A 25,838-nucleotide genomic window follows, 5' to 3' on the forward strand; every position below is an offset into this window, starting at 1 on the left:
TAGGCCCCAGTTACAAACCTAAGAAGGTAGAGGTTTTTTTCCTTCTCTACAATTACATTTCAGAAATAGCTCCAACGTCCTTCAGGATATATTCCTGAGGTGTCACAGTGGCAAGAGGTTTGTTTAGCCATTAACAAGATTTACATACATTTGAATTTGAAAAAGACAGAGAATGGGGCTACTGCCTAGCTCAGTTGGTTAGAGCACAGTGTTACAGTGCCAAGGTCAAGGGTTTTTATCCCAGTGGCAAAAGAAAAAAAGAAAAGGATAGAGGATGAAGTTCTGAAAGAAAGGGTTATATGTGCCCTTACAGGGTCTCCACCTGTTCCTCGCCCTCCCTCCCCACCCCCTCACCCCCAGCAAAATGTGGATATTCAACAAATACTTGCTAAAATACTGCATCAGCCTAGGATTTCAGTATTAATGTTCTGTTAGGGACCCCTGGTTATTGGGCTGAGATGCTATTTTTCCTTTATGGTAAAACAATTGGAAACAGCCTTAATATCCTGAAAAGGAAACACTATAAAATCATTAAGGAGAATCAGAAAGCTCTTATGTGTCCTGGTAAGCTGTTAGGTTTACTAAAAGACAGGTCAGACAACATATATGCACATTTCGGTAAAAAGTCATAATTAGATGATTGTATAAGCACCTCTTGAAAAATATACAAGAAACTCCATCTGAAGGGAAAATTAAGGGCTGAGAAACCCCCTCCAATTGAAAAAGATTCAATTTTTACTATATAAACTCTTGAAATTCTTAAATCTTATACCATTTCTATAGATTGTCTTTTTAAAAATAAATAAAATTTTGAAGTGAAAATGTCAGCCAAGTCTAAACAGTTACAAGGCGGCTGTCCCTTCACTGTGACGGTCAGTGGCACTCTTTCAGTGTGATGCTGCTCCCTCCAGCCCCCATGAAGTTATTAACATTGCAGAGAAGATGAGAGAAAGAACCAGGCACTCCTGAAAAATGGTGTGCTCCATTGAACGGAAAGGAAGACGGGCCCCCGGATACAGGACAGCAGGGTCACGGCATCTGTGTTCAACCCTGACTCCTAGTCAGAAAAGTCCATTGTGTCGTGTAAAGACAAATCCAGTTTGTGACGGACTGAATGTCTGTGTTCCCCTGAATTCCCTATGTGGAAATCCTAACCCCAAGGTGATGGGGTTAGGAGCTGGGGCTTTGGGAGGTGATTAGATCATGAGGGTGGAGCCCTCATGAGTGGGATTAGTGCCCTAATGAAAGGGACCCTAGAAAGGGTCCTCACCCCTTCCACCATGTGAGGACACATGAAGAAGCTGCCATCTGTGAACCAGGAAATGACCTTGAGAAACTAAATCTGCTGGCACCCCATCTATGACTTCCAGCCTTCAGAACTGTGAGAAATAAATTTGTACTGTTTAAAAGCCACCCAGGCTATGGTATTTTGTTATAGCAACCTAAACAGAGTAAGACAACATAAGACAGATTAACAGGAGAAAAGCATACATATTGCATTTTTATATGTACCAGGGCACCGTCACAGGAAAATGAAGACCCCGAAAGTGGTTCGGCCTACGTGTTTACATACCAGGTTGAGCAGAGTAGTGACTTGTAAAAAAGTAACTAAATTATATGAGGCTAAACGAAGATACAAGTTATTTTAACAAGGTGTGTATTTTTCTCAGCCTCAAGTCCCCATCTCTGGTGATAAGAATCTTTCTTGTCTCCTGGTATAGGAGGGCATGTTTCCCATGGGAGTCACGTCCCCTGCTTTCAGGAAGAAAACAGAAGTGCCTTTTTAAGTGCCTTTAGCTCAAGGTAATCCACATGCCCACCTGGCATATTTGGGGTGGCGTATTCTTTCCTCTGATGCCCAGCCCTCTTTCCCTTCCATTGTTTATTTTCAGGGTTTCCGCTGCATTCTGCTGGTAAACGCTCCACTCTGAGGCTGTCTCTGTAGCATTCAGGGGCTCACAGAATTCAGTAAAAGGGGAACAAATGTCTACACTTCAACTTTCTATTCCCACATGAGTAGGACTGGCAGGACAGCAACAAAGGCCCCAGTCCTAATTGTAATAGTTTCATAGTTTTATAAAAATGATTCAAATTTTCCAGGTGGGACTAAATTGGTTCTCATGACAAACACTTGAAAACAATTAACTTAAAAACATTCAAGCAATTGTTTCCTACCACAGAGGGCAGCGTTACTTGTTCTGTATTTAGAAGCTATTTCCTGAGCGACCCCAGTTATATCACAAGAGGGAGAACCCGAGCCTCTCCTCAGTGCTCTCTCCTCTTCCAGCTTTTCTCAAGTCATCTTCTCTCTGCACCACCAAGTTGGTGGCATGGTATCTGGAGAGTGAGAAGGCATCCCCATGGGGCCCAGTTGGTACATCCCTGTCCTTGGCCACCCTGCCCAGTTCTCAGCACGACTCTCCAGCTTTGGGTCCACATGGTTTTGAGTCAAGGATTCACATGGGACCTGACATGCATGTTGCCTGCAAACCCCTGGACGCAAAACCCTTGCTGGGCTTTATCAGTCCTGCTGCGCTTCCTGGACAGGTCCATGTCTTTCTGCTCAGAATTAACACTGCCTAGTGCAGAGCTGTGCCCCTTCCGCACAGACAGTCCTGGGATGTAACACAAATGTGTGTGTTGGAAAGGCTTCCTTGAGTACTATATTATTAGTCTGCTTCTGTTTATAACAGTCTCTGCGTACTGTTTCTGGACAGTCCTTCAAGGATTTGTCATCAGCTAACTTAAGTACATTCTAAAAGTGGAGATTTTAATTGTGTGCGTACTCATTTAGTTGCTATAGCGTTTGAATTGAGTCGGCAGGATAGAAGCCGGGCTCAGAGGCTTCCAGATCCCACTATTGCATTCTGAGAGCCTCTTACTCACACCCCTTGCTATTCATAAGAGCACTTTTTACTATCATTGCTTCTACGTGCAATACAAGCCTCCTTCACTCAACTGTAAGCCCCTGGAAAACCGAGTGGCCAGTGACAGTAGGGAATGGATTTTACTGTGTTCTCAGCACCAGACAGTGCCTGGCTTCCAGTAATTTAATAAAGCCTTTAGTGAACAATTGTAATTTGTACCAAAGAAAGAAAATTCTTACATCCGTATCCTTACAGCCATTCTCAAGTTATCCCGACCTAAACTCCACTATTGGGTTCCAGGCTAACCACGCTGGTGACAGGATTTCTCCTCAAATTGATTCCTCGCCCCTCGTCCCCAGATTATCAGTCTACTTTGTAGGTCTGGGAAGCCTGTTTCGACGTGCCAGCATGTGGGCCATCAATGCCAGTCAATGCCAGACACTGCTCAGGAAGTTAGCTACCGGGGTAGAGCACCTCCTTGCATTTAGGCTGTTAACACGTGACTCTGGACTTCTGGCCTAACTGGAGATGGGATGAGAACACACAGGCCTCTAACCAGCCCAACAACAGATGGGCCAAGTTAACAATGCACCCACTCACTGGGCTTCCAACCTAATTGGCACTAAGGCGAGTTAGCGCGCGCCTAACTAGGCTGCCGTCTGAACAGATGCTCCAGTTCGTGCAGACAACTACCGGGGCTCGTAACCTAACTGGCATCGGGCTGAGTTACCGCAAACACCTCATTAGGTTTATTACCTACCTAATTGGTAAGCGAACAGAGGGGACAGAACCGGCACCGACCCCGGAAGAAGCCCCGTGGACGCCCGGCAACCCGCCATGTTACAGCCACTTTTTGTACCAAACGGGTGGCTCTTAAAAGAGCCTTTGGAGTGACAGGACCTCAGGGCGATCGCCCCTGGAGCCTAGACCCACGTCCCGCGGAGACGGAGCGCGAGCTGCATGTCTCTGAGCATGATGGTGACACGCTTGCCATGGATGGCGCACAGGTTGGTGTCCTCAAACAGCCCCACCAAGTAGGACTCGCAGGCCTCTTGGAGCGCCATCATGGCCGACATCTGAAAGCGCAGGTCTGGCTTGAAATCCTGCGCGACCTCTCGCACCAACCGCTGGAACGGCAGTTTGCGGACCAGCAGGGCGCTGGATTTCTGGTAGCGGCGGATCTCGCGCAGCGCCACCGAGCCGGGCCGAAAGCGGTACGGCTTCATCACGCCGCCGGTGGCCGGGACGCTCTTGCGGGCTACCTTCGCGGCCAGCTGCTTCCGCGGCGCCTTGCCGCCGGTCGACTTCCGCGCCGTCGGCTTGGTGCGAACCATGACAACGAAGAGGCTCCCGCTGTCTCTGCTCCCGACTGGCACTGAGAGGCTCAGCGCTCTCGCTTTTATAGAGCCCGCAGCGCTCCCATTGGTTGGCCGCCGGGTGGCGCGACGGCAGGCTATGCTCTGATTGGCTCTTAAGGCGCTCATGCACTGGGTCCCTGGGCAGGCCCCGAGGTGCTGGCATGATGTGCCTGGTTTAACCAAAAGAACTTCAATAAGCTTTTATGGCACTGCAATTAGAGGAACATTAACCCATAACATGCAACAAAAATGATTTTGCTTTTTGGAACTATTTAACAAATAAATTTGACATTACAATTAACAGCAACATACTGTTGTATTTTTTTTTTTTAAAGATGACTGATAAGGGGATCTTAACCCTTGACTTGCTGTTTGTCCTCAGCACCACGCTCTCCCAAGTGAGCTAACCGGCCATCCCTATACAGGGATCCGAAGCTGTGGCCTTGGTGTTATCAGCACCACACTCTCCCAAGTGAGCCACGGGCTGGCCCCAAATTTCTTAAATATTTTATAACCAAGTTTATGTCATTTGCAATCAATGACAGTCCTACTTCTTTTTCAATTTTCAGAATTTTGCTTATAATTCTTATGTAAGTTTTGCTGGCAAAATTTTTAATTCAGTGTTAAATAGAATGGGAATAGTGGACATTCATCTTTTGTTCTCCGAGTTTGAGATAAATTAGAGCACAAGGGTTTCACCATTAAGTATAGCATTAGCTGTAAATTTTTTCTAGGTCCACTTTAGCAGGTATAGAAAGATCCCTTCTATTCCTAGTTTGCCAGCAGTTTTATAATAAATGGATGTAGGATTTGGAAAATGTTTTCGTGTGTCTGTTGAGAGAATCTTTGCAATTTTTGTTTAACCTGTTAATATTCTGTATTGAATTAATTGATTTGGATGTTAAGTTGAAATTGCATCTGTAAAATAATCCCATTTGGTAATGGTGTATAATCATTTTTCCATGTTGATGAACTCAGTTTGCTAGTATTGATTGCGGATTTCTATATCTGCATTTATCAGAAATTTCCATTTATAGGGCGGGCCCTGTGGCTGACTTGGGAGAGTGTGGTGCTAGTAGCACGAAGGCCATGGATTTGGATCCTACATAGAGATGGCCAGTGTGCTCACTGGCTGAGCATGGTGCAGACCACACAGTGCCAAGGGTTGCGATCCCCTTACCGATAAAAATTTTTTTTTCATTTATGTTATATTTTCTGTGATTTTTTGTCTACTTCTGATATCAAGGTAATGCTACTTTCATAAAATGAATCAAGAAGTGTTATCTAATCTTTTCATGTGTGTTTGTGACTAAAAAGAGTTCATGGACAAAAGGCTTGAGTCAGTACCTCTGTGTTTAGGCATGCTTAGGCAGGTAAAACCCCCAGGTAGCCCTCCAGCCTGCCTTTACAGAAAGCAGGAGCTAACACCACCATGACCCAGGAGGCCCCACAACACTTCTGTGGAAGTCATCAACAACAGCCAGCACCACACTTTCTACCACAGCAAGCATGCTTGCCACCACAGTAACAGCCACAACCTCTGTGCAGGTGGCCTGCAGCATATTCAGCTGCACTGAGACAAGTAGAGTCACTAGAGGAGCCTGGAAAAGGAGAAGGAAGAATTCCTCCTCAAAGTCCACTCCAGAGTGATACAAAAAGAAACTGATCTACCAGATGACCAGAAATCAATGTAAAGATACTAAATATATGGGAAAAAAGAAAATGTGACACTAGCAAAGAAACAAAGTAATTCTCAAGTACTAAACCCTATAGAACAGGAAACCCTTGAAATGACTAAAATGGAATTTGTAGTAACTATCTTAAGGAAACTGAAAGAGATAAGACTCAGTTAGACAACACAATGAAATGAGAAAAAGTATCCAGAATATGAAGGAGGAAATTTAAAAATAAATTAATACTTTAAAAAACAATGCAGCAGAGCTCCTGGAAGTGAAGGACATATTCAATAAAATTTTTAAAAAAAAACCCACAAGCAATAGCTTAAGCAGCAGATTAGAGCAAGCAGGAGAAATAACTTTTGATCCCCAAAATGATCTTTATTAAATAACCCAGGAAGACAAAAAAAATTGGGACGGAGGGAGAAAGGAATTTTTTAAAAATGAAGGAGGTCTAAGAGAGCTAGCAGACAACAGTAAGTGCACAAACATCTGAATCATGGGTGTTCCAGAAAGGGAGGAGAAAAGTAAAGACATTGATAATCTATTCAATGAAATAATAGGGGGAAACTTTCCAGGTATACAGAGAGACCATTGCCTTCAGATTCAGGAAGCTCAAAGATGCCCAAACAGATTCAGTCCAAAAATATCCTCTACAAGACACATTATAGTCAAACTGGCAGAACTGAAAGACAGAGAGAATCCTAAAAGCAGCAAGAGAAAAATATCAAGTCACTTATAAGGGAGGCCCCATCAGAATAACAGCAGACTTCACAACTGAAACTCTACAGATGAGAAGAAAATGGGATGACACATTCAAAATACCAAAAGAAAAAACTGCCAGCCAAGAAAACTATAACCAGCAAGGCTATCCTTCAGAAATGACAGATAAATAGTGGTTTTTCCGGACAAAAACAAAACAAAACAAAACAAAAACTGCAGGAGTTTATCACCACATGACTAGCCCTGCAAGAAATTCTCAATGGAGTCCTGCATCTGGAATCTGAAAAATAATGATCCCTATCATGAATACACAAGAATGAACAAAACCCACTGGTAAAACACAAATGCAAATGAGAAAGAAAAAGGAAACTAAGTCTTTCCACCTCAGAAAACCAACAAACATTGATGACCAACAATAAAAGGGGATGAAAGAAACAACATATATTTAAAACATCTAAATGAAATGTGATCAAATGCTGGGAGTAAGACAATACCTCTCAATAATAACCCTAAGTGTAAATGAGTTAGTTTAACTCTCCAGTCAACAGACACAGACTGATGGATTGGATAAAAATTAGACCCAACTATATGCTGTCTTCAAGATACTCACCTCTCCTGTAAAGATGCACACAGACTAATAGTGAAGGGATGAAAAGAGATATAGCATGCAAATGGAACCAAAAAAATGAGCAGGAGTAGCTATTCTCATATCACATGAAATAGGTTTTAAACAAAAACCATAAAAAGAGACAAAGAATGCCACTATATAATGATAAAGGGATCTATTCAGTAAGAAGACATGACAATCACAAATATATATGCACCCAACACTGGAGAACCCAGATATATAAAGCAAACACTATCAGACCTAAAGAAAGAGATAGACCCAAGCATAATAATAGTGGGGCACCAAACAACACTTGCTCAGCATTGGACAGATCATCCAGGCAACAAATGAACAGATAAGGACAGGATTTAAATTATGCTTTAGAACAATTGGACTTGGCAGAGATCTAAAGACCATATCATCCAACAACCACAGAACACACATTCTTATCAGCACATGCAACATTCTCCAGGATACACCACATATTAGGTCAGACATCAAGTCTCAACAACTTTAAAAACTCAAAATCACCTCAACTATCTTTTCAGACCACAATGGATTAAAACTAGAAATTAATAACAAGAGAACCTCATAACACTATACAAATACATTGAAATTAAATAACAGGTTCTGAATGACCTATGAGCCCAAGAAGAAATTAAACAGGAAATCAAAAAATTCTAGAAAATAAAGAAAATCATATCAACATCTGTCGGTTTCTGCAAGAACAGTACTAAGAGGGAAGTTCATCACAATAAATATTTACATTGATATAATAGGAAGATTTCAAATAAACAATTTAATGCTACTCCTCAAAGAACTAGAAAAACAAGAATCATCCAATTCCAAAGTTAATAGATGGGAAGAAATAATTAAGATCAGAGCAGAAGTAAATGATATACAGACCCCCAGAATTATGCAACAGATTAATGAAACAAAATAGAAAAAGTATTAGATAGGTTAACAAAAAGAAAGAAAGAAAGAAAGAAAGAAAGAAAGAAAGAAAGAAAGAAAGAAGACCCAAATAACAAAAACAGAAATTAAAAAGGAGATATTACAACTGGTACCACAGAAATGCAAATAATCATTAGACACTATTACATACAACTATACACCAACAAATTTGACAGCCTAAAAGAAATGGATAAATTTCTGGACACAGACAATCTACCAAGACAGAACCAAGAAGAAATAGAAAACCTGAACAAACTAGTAACAAGCAACAAGATTGAAGCAGTAATCAGCAGTTTCCCAACAAAGAAAAGCCCAGATCTGGATGGCTTTACTGCTGGATTCTTCCAAACATTTAAAGATGAATTAATACCAATTGTCTTTAAACTATTCCAAAAAATTGAAACAGAGGCCACGCAACCAAACACACACTATGAGGCCAGCATCACCTTATACCAAACCAAACAAAGGTACAATAAAAAAAAGAAAACTAAACATCAATATCTCTGATGAACATAGAGGCACAAATCCTAAATAAATTACTAGCAATCAGAATACAGCAACACATCAAATAAATTATACACTGTGATCAAGAGGAATTCATCCCAGGGAGTCAAGGATAGTTCAACATATGCAAGTTAATAAATATGATAAACCACATCAACTACATCAAGGACAAAAAAAAAGATTATCTCAATACTTAACAGATACAGAAAAAGAATTCAACAAAATTCAACATCCCTTAATGACAAAGGCTCTCAGCAAATCAGGCATAAAGGAAAGTACCTCAATACAATAAAAGCCATAGATGACAAACTCACTGCCATATCATCCTGATAAAAGCTTTCAGCTTTTTTTGAAACAGGAAGAAGATAAGGATGCCCACTATCACCACTCCTACTTAAGACAGTATTGGAAGTACTCGTCAGAAAAATCAGGCAAAAGAAAGAAATGAAGGGCATCCAGATTAGAAAGGACAAATTCAAACTGCTCCTGTTTGCAGATGACATTATCCTATATATAGAAAAGTCTAAAGACCCTACCCAAAAAGTCTTAGAGCAGATTAACAATTTTGGTAATGTTGCAGGATACAAAATCAATGCCCCCAAATCAGTAGCATTTGTATTCTCCAATAATGAATTAGCAAAAAATAGATATCTAGAAAGGAAGCCCATTTATAATAGTCACCAGAAAAAATAAAATACGTAGGAATCAATTTAAACAAGGAGGTGAAAGATCTCTCCAACAAGAACTACAAATCGAATACCAGGGCTTCCAGTCAAGATGGCAGAATAAACGGTTCCCAGCGTCACTCTCTCCCACAAATCAACCAATTTACAACTGTAAAAATGTAACATCAGCCAAGCTCGGGCTGCTGGAGCACAGGGAAAGAGGAGGAGAGAGACCTATGGAGTTCATGAAGGAGGGAGAAACTACAATGAGAGAAAGAAAAAGCTGCTCTGAGAGTTTCTGGCTGCAGCTGCTTTAAGGCTGGAGCTGCTGAGCACACAGAGCAGGAGCCTGCAGAAGCCACAGCTGTGCGCTTCAGATGGCGTTACTTGGAGGCGGCAGGAGAGAAGAGGGCCTTGGCAACCCCCAGGAAAACAAGACCACTAACAGAGTTCCCATGGACCCATGCAGGAGCGAGGAACCAGAACAACCAGAAAAAGGGAGCCCCTCAGAGGCTGGCGAGTCATTGCAAGGGACAGCACCAGGCCGGTCCCGTGGGAAGTGTTTGTAGCACAGTCGTTGGGGGAGACATGCCCACCAGGAGAACACTGAGACAAAGCAAGGACAGCCGATCTGCCCCCCAATCAGCACAGGACCACTCAGAGGAGACTGGTCAGGAATGCAGAATTGCATGGGGTGCAGTTTGATGAAAAACTCAGGCCCAAATCAGAGATTCTACAGAATACAGATCCACTGGGTCTCTGGAGAGCTGGAAATACCTATAAGATCAACCATTAAACCCCGAGCTGCACAAAAAGCCTTCCCTAGGGAAACAGCAGCAAAGCAGCAATTTAAACAACCACACACTCAAATACTGGTTCCCACAGGAAGTTCCCCCGTGTTAGAAGCAAAGGACAAAAAATTAGTTCTGGCCTGGGCACACCACCAGCCAACAGCACCTTGGGGCCTGCCTGGGAACCAGAGGCTTGGATCTGCCGACCGGACCCCACTCCCACTTCCAGGCAAACTGTGTCAGTGCCTCAGGGCCAGCATGGGGATCCCAGGCATGGAGAAGGGGAATGGACCCTCCTCCCACAACCAAGCACACCATGCCAGCACCTCTGCACCCACCAGGGGACCCAAGGTATGGAGAAGGGGACCAGACCTCTCTCCCATAACCAGGCACATCTAGCCAGCACCTTGGGTACCGCCCAGGGATGCGAGGTATGGAGCCAGGGACCATACCCTACTCCCACAACCAGGCACAACATACCAGCACCTTGGGGCCTGCCGAGGGACCCAGTGCCTGGAGAAGGGGACTGGACCTCTGTCCCACAACCACGCACACCAAGCCAGTGTCTCGAGGCCTGCCAGGGACCTGGGGCATGGAGAAGGGGGACCGGACCACCCTCCTACAACCAGGCACACCATGCCAGCACCTTGGAGCCCACCTAGGGACCCAGGGAATGGAGAAGGGGACCGGACACATGCACACACGAATACATGTGTGTACATGGACAAACACATATACACACACATGCATGCATAAACATGTGTACTCTCAAACACACCCATGCTTACAAATATACACATGTGCACACAGCACACCAACTCAGGTGCACACACATGCACAACATGTACACAATTACAAAGCACATGTAGACAGAAATATACATACATATGCATACGTGCAAATGCACAAAGACGTACTCAGCCATGCACAAACACATGTACACAGAGAAACACATGTAAACACACACACAGGCACACACATAAACATGCATGTACATACACACTGGCCCACACACAGACTCACACAGACATGCACAGGCACACACACACATAAACGTGCATGCACATACACACTGGCCCACACACAGACTCACACAGACATGCACAGGCACACACATGCGAGCGCACAGGCACCCTCTGGAGTTAGAATATGTAACCCCACGCAGTGGAGGTCCACAGCTTCCCCTGCCTACTTCACGGGGGTACTGTTGGGACCCAGTTAGGAAAGGGATTTGAAAATCGTTTCCAAACTCCAAGCACCACCCTCCTCTATTTTTCTGCAATCCCGAAAGTGATGGCGTCTATGGACTGCAGACATTCGGAGTCTGTCCCCTGGGAACTTGATCAGCGCTTCCTGCGCCCTTGCTCTTGGCGTCAGCTCTCTCCCTGGTCCTCAGGGTTGGGGGACGCTGTCTACGCGGACAGAAGCCAGGGATGGGGAGCGTCCAGTGAGCTTGGGGTCTGACTCAGTCTGCGCAGAGGCTGTCATCAGGGCTCTGGTCACCTTCGGTCCCGGGGATGTTCCTTTGTTAATGCCGGGCTCATCCAGGTGACAGCGGGGCCTGAGTGTCCACGGTTCCCACGTATCACCCTCTGCAGGGACAGGACGGCCTGGCTGCCGGTGTGGATGGCCGGCTCTGGGTGTAGACGGCCTGGCTGCAGGTGCGGATGGCCGGCTCCGGGTGTAGACGGCCTGGCTGCAGGTGCGGATGGCCGGCTCTGGGTGTAGACGGCCTGGCTGCGGGTGTGGATGGCCGGCTCTGGGTGTAGACGGCCTGGCTGCGGGTGCGGATGGCCGGCTCTGGGTGTAGACGGCCTGGCTGCAGGTGCGGATGGCCGGCTCTGGGTGTAGACGGCCTGGCTGCGGGTGCGGATGGCCGGCTCTGGGTGTAGATGGCCTGGCTGCGGGTGCGGATGGCCGGCTCTGGGTGTAGACGGCCTGGCTGCAGGTGCGGATGGCCGGCTCTGGGTGTAGATGGCCTGGCTGCAGGTGTAGGCGGCCTGGCTCCCAGTGTAGACGACTGGCTTTCCCCGGGGTTCCCGGCTGGAGCTTTTCCGAGGTCTCTCCTCACTAAACACACGAGGACGGGGTCTGGCCTTCGATTCCGTGTGGCCCGGAGGGTGCGGGTGGTGGGCGCGCACAGTTCTCTGCATGAGCGAACAACTGCTGTTAATTCTACTTTACCAACCCCCCTCCCGGTCCCGGAACCCTCTCTGCTGTTTACATCAATGGGGGAATGTGCCTGAGGGTTTCCTTCAGTTTAGAAAATACAATCAGGATTAAAAAACAACAACACGGAAAAAACTTTTAATGAATAATTTCAAGCAGTTGCACCCAAGACAACAGGACAATGAACCCCATAAATAAACAATCCAAATGAGCATTTTACTGCATTTTCTTCATCTGCCCTGTTGTTTTGTCTTGACGGAAGGGTTTTCTTTTTCTGAAAGCAAATCCCAGATATCAGTAGTTTCTAAGATCTGCCCTGTGCCTGGGGGTGTTTCCTGGGGTTCTGCCCTGTGTGAGAAGCCCGATCAGGTGGGGCAGGTACACAGCAGCAGCTCTGGCCACGGTGCTTGTAGAAAGTAGAGGGAGGCTATGGACAATGGTGCAGGATCTTGGAGAAGATTAAATGGAAAAATCATCCCATAGGACTGAGGAGCACTTGAGTGCCTGAGACTTTGGACTTCAGGGTCTGACCTCACCCAAGACAGCCTGATGGAGCCAGCACGTGACTGTCAGCATATCTAGCTCTTTTCTACTTATTTGGTTTTGTGAAGTTTGTATGATTTTAATTTTAATTATTTTTGTTTCCATCCATGTTTGCCACCATGAGTCTGAGGGGTGGAAACCCTAATTCCAAATCAAACAACTACTATTTGAAATTTACAAAACTGGGTGTAGAAAAAATATGAATAAAATTTCAAAACGCCTCGCTCTAACCAACCGAGATAACTGGCCATCCTGATGCTAACTTTTTAAATAATGTGCATGGGGGCTTCACAGATGTTAAAACAAAAAACCAAAAAACATAAATAGCTAAAAAGCGTTGGGACTTACAGCCACTGTAACAACAGGTGATAAATTGTGGGTAAGTGACTAGACAAAGGGAAGCAGAGGAGGTCTGGGCTTCTTGCTGGTAAATTGTGGGAAGGCAAATACATAAGGAAACATAATAGATAAGGGTCATTTAACAAGAGTTATTTACACAGATCCGCCTCAGTGCTGTCTCTGTCTTTGGTGATAGGATTGTTCTCATGTGGGAGAGGGGGACACATTCACAAGGAGGAATTTCCATTCTCCTTTTAGGAAGACAGAGGGAAGGCAGAGAGTTCTTCCTGTGTCTGCTTTTTCTCAGCTTCCTCCAGCTCACAATAATCTTAATGTCAAAGTGGCATATTCTAGGGTGACGTATTCCGATCTCCTCCAGAGGTTATTGTTGAAGATCAACCAAGACAAACACGAGTTAAAGGTGGCAAAGGCAGATGTCACGTGGGTCTACTGCAATAGGGGAAAGAGGCCACTGTGTAGGACTGAGCTCGATTGTGAATATAGCAGGGTCCACAGGGGGTTCACAGCCAACGAACACAGTGAGGCGGTAAGTGCATGGGACATTACTGAGAGGGGACATCAAGGGTAGGGGGCTTCTTGCTAAACTCACCAAACAGACTTCTTGTGAAGGACAGAACACAGACTTAAAAATCAAAGGTGAGGGATGAGGATTGGTATATTAGTCCATTTTCTGTTGCTTATAACAGAGTCCCTGAAACTGGGTAATTTATAGAGATATATAATTTATTTCTTAGATTTCGGGAAGTTGGGAAGTCCACGGTCCAGAGGGCGCCTCTGGTGAGGGCCTTCTTCTGGGTAGGGAGTCTCTGCAGGGTCCTAGATGGTGCAGGAAATCATGTGGTGAGAATGGCCTGAGCAAGAGAGCTGACCTTCTCCTTACAAAGCCATCAGAACCATGCCCATTAAAACATCGGCACGTTACTCGACAAATGGACCAGTCCATTCAGAGGGCACTGTCCTCATTGCCCCTTAAAAGCCCCACCTTTTACCACCACATTGGGGGTTAAGTTCCAACTTGAGCTTGGGGGGACATTCAAACCACAGCACCCTGATGAGATGTCAAGGTTGGGGGGCTCTCTCTAAACTGACCTAGTGGGACTTTTTGCTAAGACTGTGCTAGGCTGGATGAAGACAGGGTCCAAGGCTGAGGCCTCATGGAAAAGAGGGCCCAGAGGCACCTGACTGAAGTTTGGTCAAGGGGTGAGTCTGTCATTATTAAAGCTTTGATTTGCTCTAAGACTTCTGGAATGCCACAAGTTGTTGCCCCCTCACCATCTGGTTTGTGGGAGCTGAGGGGTGTTTGCACATTTTATAGTGACATTGGCTGGGAGAACAGTCGGCAGTCCTGTAAACCTTAAAGACAGTATTGTATGGAATAAAATATAGGGAACACTGAAGGGCATTTGATATCAATTTTTGATATCAGATCCATAGTGCTGTGTGGTGCTGGTGTGGGAAGGTACCTGCTATGGGTCAAATGTGTTCCCCCAAAGTTCGTGTGCTGGAAACTTGACCCCCACTTTAACAGTATTAAGAGGGTGGGAAATCCTATTATGGTACTTGAAAGGTGGGGCCTTTGAGAGGTGATTGGATCATGAGGACTACACCCTCAAGAATGGATTCATCCATTCATGGAGTAATGGGTTACCATGGGTGTAGACTGATGGCTTTCTAAGAAGGGTGCTGTTCTTACCTGTGACACCCTACATCACCAGAGGACCCTGTGGAGAGTCCCCACCAAGAAGGCCGTCACCACATGCACCTCCTGGACTGTGGACTTCCCAGCCTCCAAAACTGTAAGAAATAAATTCCGTTTCTTTATAAATGATCTAGTATCAGGTATTCCATTATAAGCTACAGAAAACAGACTAATACAGGACTCTGGCATTACAGGGCCTGGCCAACTTGTTCTGTCACTGTTAGAGTGAGCAGGACTAAAGCCACCTAAAACTAGGGACCTAAAACTACATGCGCTGTAGGCAAATTTAAAAGGACAGTTTTCTTCTTGGCGTGTATTTCTGAGTTCCTTCATTTCCCATGGTTATTTGATATTTTAAACCTTGATATGGGGCAAGATGACATTATTTACAGAAACGTGAAATTCTTTTCCAGACAGCCTGAAGCTGCAGACTTGCCAGGACGCACACACTATCCAGACCCTGAGATAACCACAAGGATGGGAGCAGAAACCAGGCGGAGTCTTGGTGAGACCTTGCACCCGGCTCCTTGAAGGGAGCCCCCACAGCTCGTGTCCCCCTCCGTCCTGCTTTTCATTTCCCATGCTCCCTTCCCTCAATCCCCTCTTAAAAATCCCCTCAGTAAATACGAGTCTGGCCTTTCTCCGTCAGGTTTATTGGAGAGATGGTTAGCCTGACATCTCTCCTCAGGTCACTGGTATTTCTGAATAAAAGCTGACTTCCATCTTTACCACCATTTGACTTTTGAGTGGCTTGTTTTTGAAAAGGAGCAGGCAGCCGGACCCATGCCTGGTAACAACATGACCCTGGTGATTGGCACCCACCTCCTAGTGAGTGCGATGCATGCCCACCTTCCCAGGAATCTGGTGGAAATTATATTATGTCTGGTGTCTGCAGCCCAGAATTTTCCAGCCCTTTTGAAGTAACATGGAGCATGTCCTTGACTTCTTCTATCAGATGGAGATCTTCAGATATCTGGTTCCTACTTTATCAACCCCACACCTTCTCCCAAACCTTGCTCCCTGACCACCAGGTTGTCTCTTCTTTAGCCTTAATATCTTCATGCCTGCCACAATTTCTTACAGGATCTGGTTTCCAGACTTTTTGCTAACTAATGTGATTATTTTTCTCTGTAGTCAAAATAGAGCCTGTGCTGTATCTGTCAGGGTTTTGTTGCAGTAACAGACAACCCTGCATCCTGGAGGCTCACCATAGCAAGGTTATTTCTCACACTTACAACATGTACATCACGGGCTTTGTAGGGGAGGGGGAAAATATCCTATACACTCTTAGATTCGGTGACTGGGGACTGCAAATTAAACTGACAAAAGACAGATTAACAGGAGAAAAGACATACATGTTTCATCTTTTTAAAAAAAATTTACATATGATAACGAAAAAATCTGCTGTGACCAGGTCAGCTAAATTATAGTGCCTTGGGGGATCTGGGATAAGTCAGCAATCATGTCCACCTGTCCTGGAAAACATTATCATAAGACCATTTTACTTAGAAGCAGCTATAATGACACCAGGAAGCCATACAATAACCTAGAATAATCCTCGTGACCTTCATCCTGGATCCCTGCATGTAGGTTGTAACTTAGTAACAATCCCAAATCTATATGTAATGTACAACAAATAGAAAGGTTGATGAAGAGATGAGGTGGGACTGTCTTCTCTCACTGTCCTTTGACCCTTCCTCCTTCTTGTGGTTATAAATGCTAAGTTCTGCTGGTTCTCTTTGGAACTCATTTCTCAGGGTGACCTGACTATGCATTTCCCTGGTTGCAATTGTCATATTAGCTCAATAAATCTTTTTTTTTTTTTTTTTTTTGTGGCTGTTTGCCAGTATGGGGATCTGAACCCTTGACCTTGGTGTTATCAACAGCCCCCCACCCCCGCAAGTGAGCTAACTGGCCACACTGGCTTAATAAATGCTATGCTTTTAATGTTTGGCCTCAGTTTCTTTTAGGTCAACACATATATGGGAGCTTCACATAAGAGAACTGAAAACCTAAAGAGGCAGTTAGACCCAGGGGCTTCTATACCATTTTCACAAAGAGCAATAAATTGTGGAGAAGTGACTAGGGAATGTATGGGGGAAACTCATGGTAGATAGACTCACCTCTGGTGATGAATCGATCACCTTTTCCTGGTACGGGAGAGGGGGCATCTGTACAAATGGAAATTTCCTTTACAAAATTTAAATTTATACCCTGATTTTAGGCAGAAAGGGGGAGGGCAGGAAACTCCTTATGTGTTTGCTGTTTCTCAGTGGCCCTCACTCAAAATAATCAATATATGAAAGTGGCATATTTTAGGGTGGCATGTCCTGATCCATTCAGCCTCCTGGGGGTTTCATGTGACACATGATCACTCAGGAGGCCAGTTCATGGCCTCCACCATCTGGAATGCTTCAGTGATAGGGTTTGGGACACACTATCCCAAATACACATCTTTGGCATAAGGATTATTTTAAGCTGATTATTTGAGGAAATAGCCAACACAGAAGAAACCCTAAAAAGAGAGTAGAAGTTACCCTTTTGTAAGGGAAATTTACATGTATAATGAAACTCTCCATCTGTAAGAATGGCTCTCTCTTAGCACCAGGAAGAAGGTGACTAACTCACTAGAGACTCTTAGTGAAAACAGCACTGACTGAGCTCTGCATAATGTTTCTTACCTGTGTTTAAGGTGCTTTTCCTGGCCACCTATCCAGAACTAGTCTCCCCTTTCTTGGTTCAGAGAAAGATGGTTATGTAAGTCTGAAGTCAGAGCCACTTCTTGGAGATTTACTCTTGGAGATTTTCCTGAGCATCTCCCATGTGTACAAAGAGGTATGTGTGTTATTAAACTTCTGTTTTGCTCTTGTTAGTCTGTCTTGTGCCACAGGTAGGCACAGCTGAGAATTATGAAGGGTCTGGAGAAAATTATTTTTCCTCCACTTGATATAAACATATTTTTTTCTTTTTCTAAATTTCCTTTTGTTTTCTTTTTTAAATTTTAAAATCATCCTTATTTTTTACTTTTTTATTTCTTGTGGTTTTTTTCCTTTTTTCCCTATTTATTTATTCGACCCTCCATGTACTGGTGCCTTTTGAACCTGAGCAATAGGGCTCTGTGGTGATATTTAATGGCATCTGCTCGATCTTGCTATGAACCTAAAACTGCTCTTAAAAAATAAAGTCTGTAAATTTTTTTTTCTGGTTTGGGAGCCCCACAGACAGTGCATCAGGGAAGGGGAGCCCACAGCAGGGCCTTCCTGGAGGGTCCTGTTGGGGCTGAGGGTGAGGCTGGTGTGTGGTGAGGGTATGGAACTTTCATAGCTAGAACTGTCCATTGACTGGAGCACAGCAGGAAGCTTCTAGAAAGAATACTGGAACCCTCCTGTTGGCCTCACCCTCTGACCCTTCTTAAGGGACAGCTCATGGTGACCAGCCAGTCCCCACCATCCCAACCCCAGCCACAGGCTTCCCAGTGGGCATGAGCCGCTCCACTCCCCATGGCCATCCTGTGGTCTTTGCATGAGATGCAGGTGGACACCTGCCCTGAGCTGGGCCACAAGCCCTTGGGCCTGATAGATAATGTCAGTGCCCAGATCAGAGGGTGGTCACAGAACATCATAATCTAATGAACACACTTGTCTGGTGCCTGGCACATGGTGGGTCCCTGTGTTCACTATCTGTGGTGGGCTGAATTTTGTCCCCTCCAAATTCATATGTTGAAGTCCTAACACCCAGGACCTCAGAATGTGGCTGTATTTGGAGAAAGGACCTTTACAGAGGTGATTAAGATAAAAGGAGGTCATATGGGTGGGTCTTAATCCCATAGGACTGACGTCCTATAAGGAGATTAGGACATAGACAAGCACAGAGGAATCAACATGTGAGGACACAGGGAGAAGACACTGTCTACAAGCCATGCAGAGAGGTCTTAGGAGACACCAACCCTGCCTACACTTGGATCTCAGACTTCCAGCTTCCAGGACTGAGAGACAATGAGTTTCTGTTGTTTAAGCCATCCAGTCTGCAGTATTTTCTTATGGCCACATGAGCAAATGAATGTACGGTCATTACAATTAAAATCAGCATGTAGTATTTCTTTCTTTTCCTCCCAGGTTTTGGATTTCAGGAAAAAAGAGCATTTCTTGACTGTTGCTCTGGCGGATGAAGCTGGGAAGGGTGAGAAGGCTACAGAACTGTTTGTGGTGTTTATCGTGTGTGGAGAAAGCCAGATGAATACAGTGGGGGCTGAAAAGAACAGAGGTGGGAGACAAAAAGACGGATTAGTCTGGCACTGGGGCCACAATCTTATTGGAACCTGGGGCCCCTGCTTTGTGAGATGTCCTAGTAATAAACATGCCATATGCTTGAAACCAGATTGAATTGTCATTTCTGTTGCTTGTAACCAAGAGTTCTAAGAAACAGAACACAACCTTTAATGTAATAGACAGTGGCTGGATCAGTTTATTCTAATAACTGCAGAAGATAAAGGACTTTAAATGAACGCATTCTAATTCTAGCACACATGGTGAGTCCCAGTGGCCAGTGCCCAGGGTTGTCCCATCAGAGGAAGCGCAGCAGCTGTGCTAGGGGTCCACTCTGACCTCAGGTACATCTGTGCCTATTGGGCAAATATAACAAAAAACAAAATCTCTCCCCAACCCAGAAAACCCCTCCACAGAGGGAGAAGAGAAAGAAAACCATTTTATTTTTGAGTAAGCATTAAACCAGAACATCATGCGCATCACAGGCAACTCACTAAGAGACTGAAAAGATGAACAGCAACCTCACCCTTTCATCAAGTTGAGTGGATACCACCCATTCAGTACCTCATGGAGCTCTTGCAATTCAGAGCCAGGTGACATCTGAAATGAGGCCCATCTCCTTCCAGGCAGCTGGAAGACGGAGTGTTGTCATCACCTCTCGTAGAGTGACTGAGATGCAAAAGATTATTCAGAGCTCACGTATGCAGAGCACTGAGAGGCCTGAAGTGTCTGTCTGCAGGGAGAACTCCTTCAAGAGACAAGGGTCCCAGGCACAGCACTGGGTCAGGTTTTCTCTCAGCTTTTATTGTACAGGCAAGAAAGTTACAGAAGAAACACAGGGGGTTAATCAGTCATAGTGAAAACAAACTGGCTACATGACAATCTTCATTAAAGCAGGTGTAACTTAAAATAGTTCAAGAAGTTTACCATCAAAAGGAGTAATAGAACTAAGCTATGTGACATACAAAAACAATGAAATAATCACTATAGCAGTGCTTAGCTCCCTAAGAAACTCAAAGAAACAGCTGAGGGTAAGATGTGGAACATCCCCCAACCACTAACTAGCAGAATAGAATCGAAGGTTTTAGTTCACATACTTTCCCATTATTTAGGTTTAGCGGCACCAAGGGCAACTGCCCCCAGAGCAATCACTTTTGCTGTGTTTCAATTCTCTTATCTACATTGAAGACTTCAGTCCTGTGAAAGTTTTTCTGGTTTTTCCCAATCTTAGCATTTCCATGTGTTTTTCTAAAGAGTTGGGCTATGACTTAAACTACAGGACTTTAGTCCTGCTAAACTAAGGACTTTGGTCCTACTATGCTATAGGCTATGGCCCTGTGAAATACAAGTGTTTTATTAATGTCAGTGTCCTCCACAAGGTGCTGTCTTCCTCGATGATTATGAAGGAGATCAGAGTGGGCCATCCCAACATATGCTATGAGTACACAGGCATGGGGATTATTTTGAGCTGAAGACAATTGAAGAATCCTTCTTGGAGCTTCCTTTAACTAAAAGCAGAAACGTTGAGAAATGAGGACTTCCGGAAATCTCCTCTCTAGGGGAGTTTTTATGGCCACGCAGAAGATGGAAATTCTGCACCAAGAAGAGTCTGCACAAATAATCCTTACTAAACAACCCTTGTCTCCTATGCATGCCCTAGTCACCTTCCCATAATTCATCACCTGTTAAAAATGGCATCTGAGTGCCTGAGCCTAACAGCATCATTGGTTTTTCCTTTTTCTCTGAAGCCTCAGTGCATGTAAAATTAAAAACTTAAGATGAAAAGTGCATGCTTTTTCTCCTGTTAATCTGCCTTTTGTCAGTTTACTTTGTAGGCCCCAGTTACAAACCTAAGAAGGTAGAGGTTTTTTTCCCTTCTCTACAATTACATTTCAGAAATAGCTCCAACTTCCTTCAGGATATATTCCTGAGGTGTCACACTGGCAAGAGGTTTGTTTAGCCATTAACAAGATTTACATACATTTGAATTTGAAAAAGACAGAGAATGGGGCTACTGGTTAGCTCAGTTGGTTAGAGCACAGTGTTACAGTGCCAAGGTCAAGGGTTTTGATCCCAGTGGCAAAAGAAAAAAAGAGAAGGACAGAGGATGAAGTTCTGAAAGAAAGGGTTATATTTGCCTTACAGGGTCTTCGCCTGTTCCTCGTCCCCCACCCCCCACAGCAAAATGTGGATATTCAACAAATACTTGCTAAAATACTGCATCAGCCTAGGATTTCAGTATTAATGTTCTGTTAGGGACCCCTGGTTATTGGGCTGAGATGCTATTTTTCCTTTATGGTAAAACAATTGGAAACAGCCTTAATATCCTGAAAAGGAAACACTATAAAATCATTAAGGAGAATCAGAAAGCTCTTATGTATCCTGGTAAGCTGTTAGGTTTACTAAAAGACAGGTCAGACAACATATATGCACATTTCGGTAAAAAGTTATAATTAGATGATTGTATATGCACCTCTTGAAAAATATACAAGAAACTCCATCTGAAGGGAAAATTAAGGGCTGAGAAACCCCCTCCAATTGAAAAAGATTCAATTTTCACTATATAAACTCTTGAAATTCTTAAATCTTATACCATTTCTATAGATTGTCTTTTTAAAAATAAATAAAATTTTGAAGTGAAAATGTCAGCCATGTCAATTCGGAAACCAAGTCTAAACAGTTACAAGGTGGCTGTCCCTTCACTGTGACGGTCAGTGGCACTCTTTCAGTGTGATGCTGCTCCCTCCAGCCCCCATGAAGTTATTAACATTGCAGAGAAGATGAGAGAAAGAACCAGGCACTCCTGAAAAATAGTGTGCTCCATTGAACGGAAAGGAAGACGGGCCCCCGGAAACAGGACAGCAGGGTCACGGCATCTGTGTTCAACCCTGACTCCTAGTCAGGAAAGTCCATTGTGTCGGGTAAAGACAAATCCAGATTGTGACGGACTGAATGTCTGTGTTCCCCTGAATTCCCTATGTTGAAATCCTAACCCCAAGGTGATGGGGTTAGGAGCTGGGGCTTTGGGAGGTGATTAGATCATGAGGTGGAGCCCTCATGAGTGGGATTAGTGCCCTAATGAAAGGGACCCTAGAAAGGGTCCTCACCCCTTCCACCATGTGAGGACACATGAAGAAGCTGCCATCTGTGAACCAGGAAATGACCTTGAGAAACTAAATCTGCTGGCACCCCATCTATGACTTCCAGCCTTCAGAACTGTGAGAAATAAATTTGTACTGTTTAAAAGCCACCCAGGCTATGGTATTTTGTTATAGCAACCTAAACAGAGTAAGACGACATAAGACAGATTAACAGGAGAAAAGCATACATGTTGCATTTTTATATGTACCAGGGCACCTTCACAGGAAAATGAAGACCCCGAAAGTGGTTCGGCCTACGTGTTTACATACCAGGTTGAGCAGAGTAGTGACTTGTAAAAAAGTAACTAAATTATATGAGGCTAAATGAAGATACAAGTTATTTTAACAAGGTGTGTATTTTTCTCAGCCTCAAGTCCCCATCTCTGGTGATAAGAATCTTTCTTGTCTCCTGGTATAGGAGGGGCATGTTTCCCATGGGAGTCACGTCCCCTGCTTTCAGGAAGGAAACAGAAGTGCCTTTTTAAGTGCCTTTAGCTCAAGGTAATCCACATGCCCACCTGGCATATTTGGGGTGGCGTATTCTTTCCTCTGATGCCCAGCCCTCTTTTCCTTCCATTGTTTATTTTCAGGGTTTCCGCTGCATTCTGCTGGTAAACGCTCCACTCTGAGGCTGTCTCTGTAGCATTCAGGGGCTCAAAGAATTCAGTAAAAGGGGAACAAATGTCTACACTTCAGCTTACTATTCCCACGAGTAGGACCGGCAGGACAGCAACAAAGGCCCCAGTCCTAATTGTAATAGTTTCATATTTTTATAGAAATGATTCAAATTTTCCAGGTGAGACAAAATTGGTTCTCATGACAAACACTTGAAAGCAATTAACTTAAAAACATTCAAGCAATTGTTTCCTACCACAGAGGGCAGCGTTACTTGTTCTGTATTTAGAAGCTATTTCCTGAGCGACCCCAGTTATATCACAAGGGGGAGAACCCGAGCCTCTCCTCAGTGCTCTCTCCTCTTCCAGCTTTTCTCAAGTCATCTTCTCTCTGCACCACCAAGTTGGTGGCATGGTATCTGGAGAGTGAGAAGGCATCCCCATGGGGCCCAGTGGGTGCATCCCTGTCCTTGGCCACCCTGCCCAGTTCTCAGCACGCCTCTCCAGCTTTGGGTCCACATGGTTTTGAGTCAAGGATTCACATGGGACCTGACATGCATGTTGCCTGCAAACCCCTGGACGCAAAACCCTTGCTGGGCTTTATCAGTCCTGCTGCGCTTCCTGGACAGGTCCATTTCTTTCTGCTCAGAATTAACACTGCCTAGTGCAGAGCTGTGCCCCTTCCGCACAGACAGTCCTGGGATGTAACACAAATGTGTGTGTTGGAAAGGCTTCCTTGAGTACTATATTATTAGTCTGCTTCTGTTTATAACAGTCTCTGCGTACCGTTTTCTGGACAGTCCTTCAAGGATTTGTCATCAGCTTACTTACGTACATTCTAAAAGTGGAGATTTTCAATTGTGTGCGTACTCATTTAGTTGCTATAGCGTTTGAATTGAGTCTGCAGGATATAAGCCGGGCTCAGAGGCTTCCAAATCCCACTATTGCATTCTGAGAGCCTCTTACTCACACCCCTTGTTATTCATAAGAGCACTTTTTACTATCATTGCTTCTACATGCAATACAAGCCTCCTTCACTCAACTGTAAGCCCCTGGAAAACCGAGTGGCCAGTGACAGTAGGGAATGGATTTTACTCTGTGTTCTCAGCACCAGACAGTGCCTGGCTTCCATTAATTTAATAAAGCCTTTAGTGAAGAATTGTAATTTGTACTCAAGAAAGACAATTCTTACATCCGTATCCTTACAGCCATTCTCAAGCTATCCCGACCTAAACGCCACTATTGGGTTCCTGGCTAACCAGCCTGGTGACAGGATTTCTCCTCAAATTGATTCCTCGCCCCTCATCCCCAGATTATCAGTCTACTTTGCAGGCCTGGGAAGCCTGTTTCAACGTGCCGGCATGTGGGCCATCCATGCCAGACACTGCTGAGGAAGTTAACTACCCCGGGGTAGAGCAGCTCCTTCCACTTAGGCTGTTAACACGTGACTCTGGACTTTTGGCCTAACTGGAGATGAGGTGAGAACACACACGCCTCTAACCAGCCCCACAGCAGAGGGGCCACGTTAACAATGCACCCACTCACTGGGCTTCCAACCTAATTGACACTAAGGGGAGTTAGCGCGCGCCTAACTAGGCTGCCGTCTGAACAGATGCTCCAGTTCGTGCAGACAACTAGCGGGGCTCGTAACCTAATGGGCATGGCTGAGTTACCGCAAACACCTCATTAGGTTTATTACCTACCTAATTGATAAGCGAACAGAGAGGACAGAACCGGCTCCGACCGCCGAAAGAAGCCCCCTGGATGCCCGGAAACCCGCCATGTTACAGCCACTTTCTGTACCAAACGGGTGGCTCTGAAAAGAGCCTTTGGAGTGACAGGACCTCAGGGCGATCGCCCGTGGAGCCTAGAAAGGCGTCCCGCGGAGGCGGCGGGCCAGCTGCATGTCTTTGGGCATGACGGTGACACGCTTGGCGTCCGCAAACAGCCCCACCAAGTAGGACTCGTAGGCCTCCTGGAGCGCCATCATGGCCGACATCTGAAAGCGCAGGTCTGTCTTGAAACCCTGCGCGACCTCTCGGATCAGCCTCTGGAATGGCAGTTTGCGGACCAGCAGGTCGCTGGATTTCTGGTAGCGGCGAATCTCGCGCAGCGCCACCGAGCCGGGCCGATAGCGGTACGGCTTCATCACACCGCCGGTGGCCGGTGCGCTCTTGCGGGCTACCTTCCCGGCCAGCTGTTTCCGCGGCGCCTTGCCGCCGTTCGACTTCCGCGCCTTCTGCTTGGTGTGATCCATGACCACGAGGGGACTCCCGCTGCCTCAGCTCCAACTGGCGCTGAGCGCCTCAGCGCTCTCGCTTTTATAGAGCCCGCAGCGCTCCCATTGGTTGGCCGCCGCGTGGCGCGACGGCGGGCTATGCTCTGATTGGCTCTTGAGGCGCTCATGCTGGGCGGCCTCTCTTTATATTCCCGCCTCACAGTCCTGGCCACGACAGCCGGCACCTGCGTGTTGGGGGTTGTTCCGGGTAAGCCAGAGTGCTGGACGTCATCACTCGCTTGCAGGCTCCGTCATTTAGTCTCAGCGCTCCCCTTTCTCTCCCTCCTCTCCACGGCTGGAGCCCATGAAGAACCCTCCAGAAGCTAGCACAACACATTCTACCTTTGCGCACTGACAATGTTGAATTTTCCCCAGCAATGAGATCCTGAAAAACAGCCACAATTAAAAGAAACCCCCAGCCCCTTAAGACCTGCAGAGAACCCCCTTCCCATATGGTCCAAAGGAGGCTCATTATGCTGAGGAGTTAAAAACATGCCTTTCTGGGGTCCACGGTTTAACTCTGTTGGTTAGCACCTGGTGCTGGTAACACTAAGGTCTATGGGTTACAATCCCCATACTGGCCAGTTGCCAAATAAGTAAATAAAAATATGCTTTTCTGGCATAT

The 25,838-nt window shown here is 45.2% G+C and overlaps 1 protein-coding gene across 1 annotated transcript; it reads right to left on the reverse strand.

Annotated features, from left to right (window-relative positions):
- Nucleotides 1-3,790: 3,790 nt before the first annotated feature.
- On the reverse strand, nucleotides 3,791-25,192 carry LOC134376071 (uncharacterized). Its single transcript, XM_063094751.1, has 2 exons — nucleotides 24,820-25,192; nucleotides 3,791-4,362 (listed from the first exon to the last, which is right to left on the reverse strand). Exons 1-2 carry the CDS (start codon nucleotides 25,190-25,192, stop codon nucleotides 3,791-3,793), a joined length of 945 nt encoding a protein of 314 aa, XP_062950821.1.
- Between the last annotated feature and the right edge of the window lie 646 nt (nucleotides 25,193-25,838).

The sequence above is a fragment of the Cynocephalus volans genome, chromosome 4 (assembly GCF_027409185.1).
Source record: "Cynocephalus volans isolate mCynVol1 chromosome 4, mCynVol1.pri, whole genome shotgun sequence".
Lineage (NCBI taxonomy): Eukaryota > Metazoa > Chordata > Mammalia > Dermoptera > Cynocephalidae > Cynocephalus > Cynocephalus volans.

Excerpts from the sequence above, each read along its gene's own strand:
- LOC134376071 (XM_063094751.1), bottom strand. The coding sequence starts at position 25,192 with ATGGATCACACCAAGCAGAAGGCGCGGAAGTCGAACGGCGGCAAGGCG. Across the intron at positions 4,363-24,819 it reads GCAGCTGGCCCGCCGCCTCC|GGACCCAGTGCATGAGCGCC; the intron begins GCGGGACGCCTT and ends GGGCCTGCCCAG.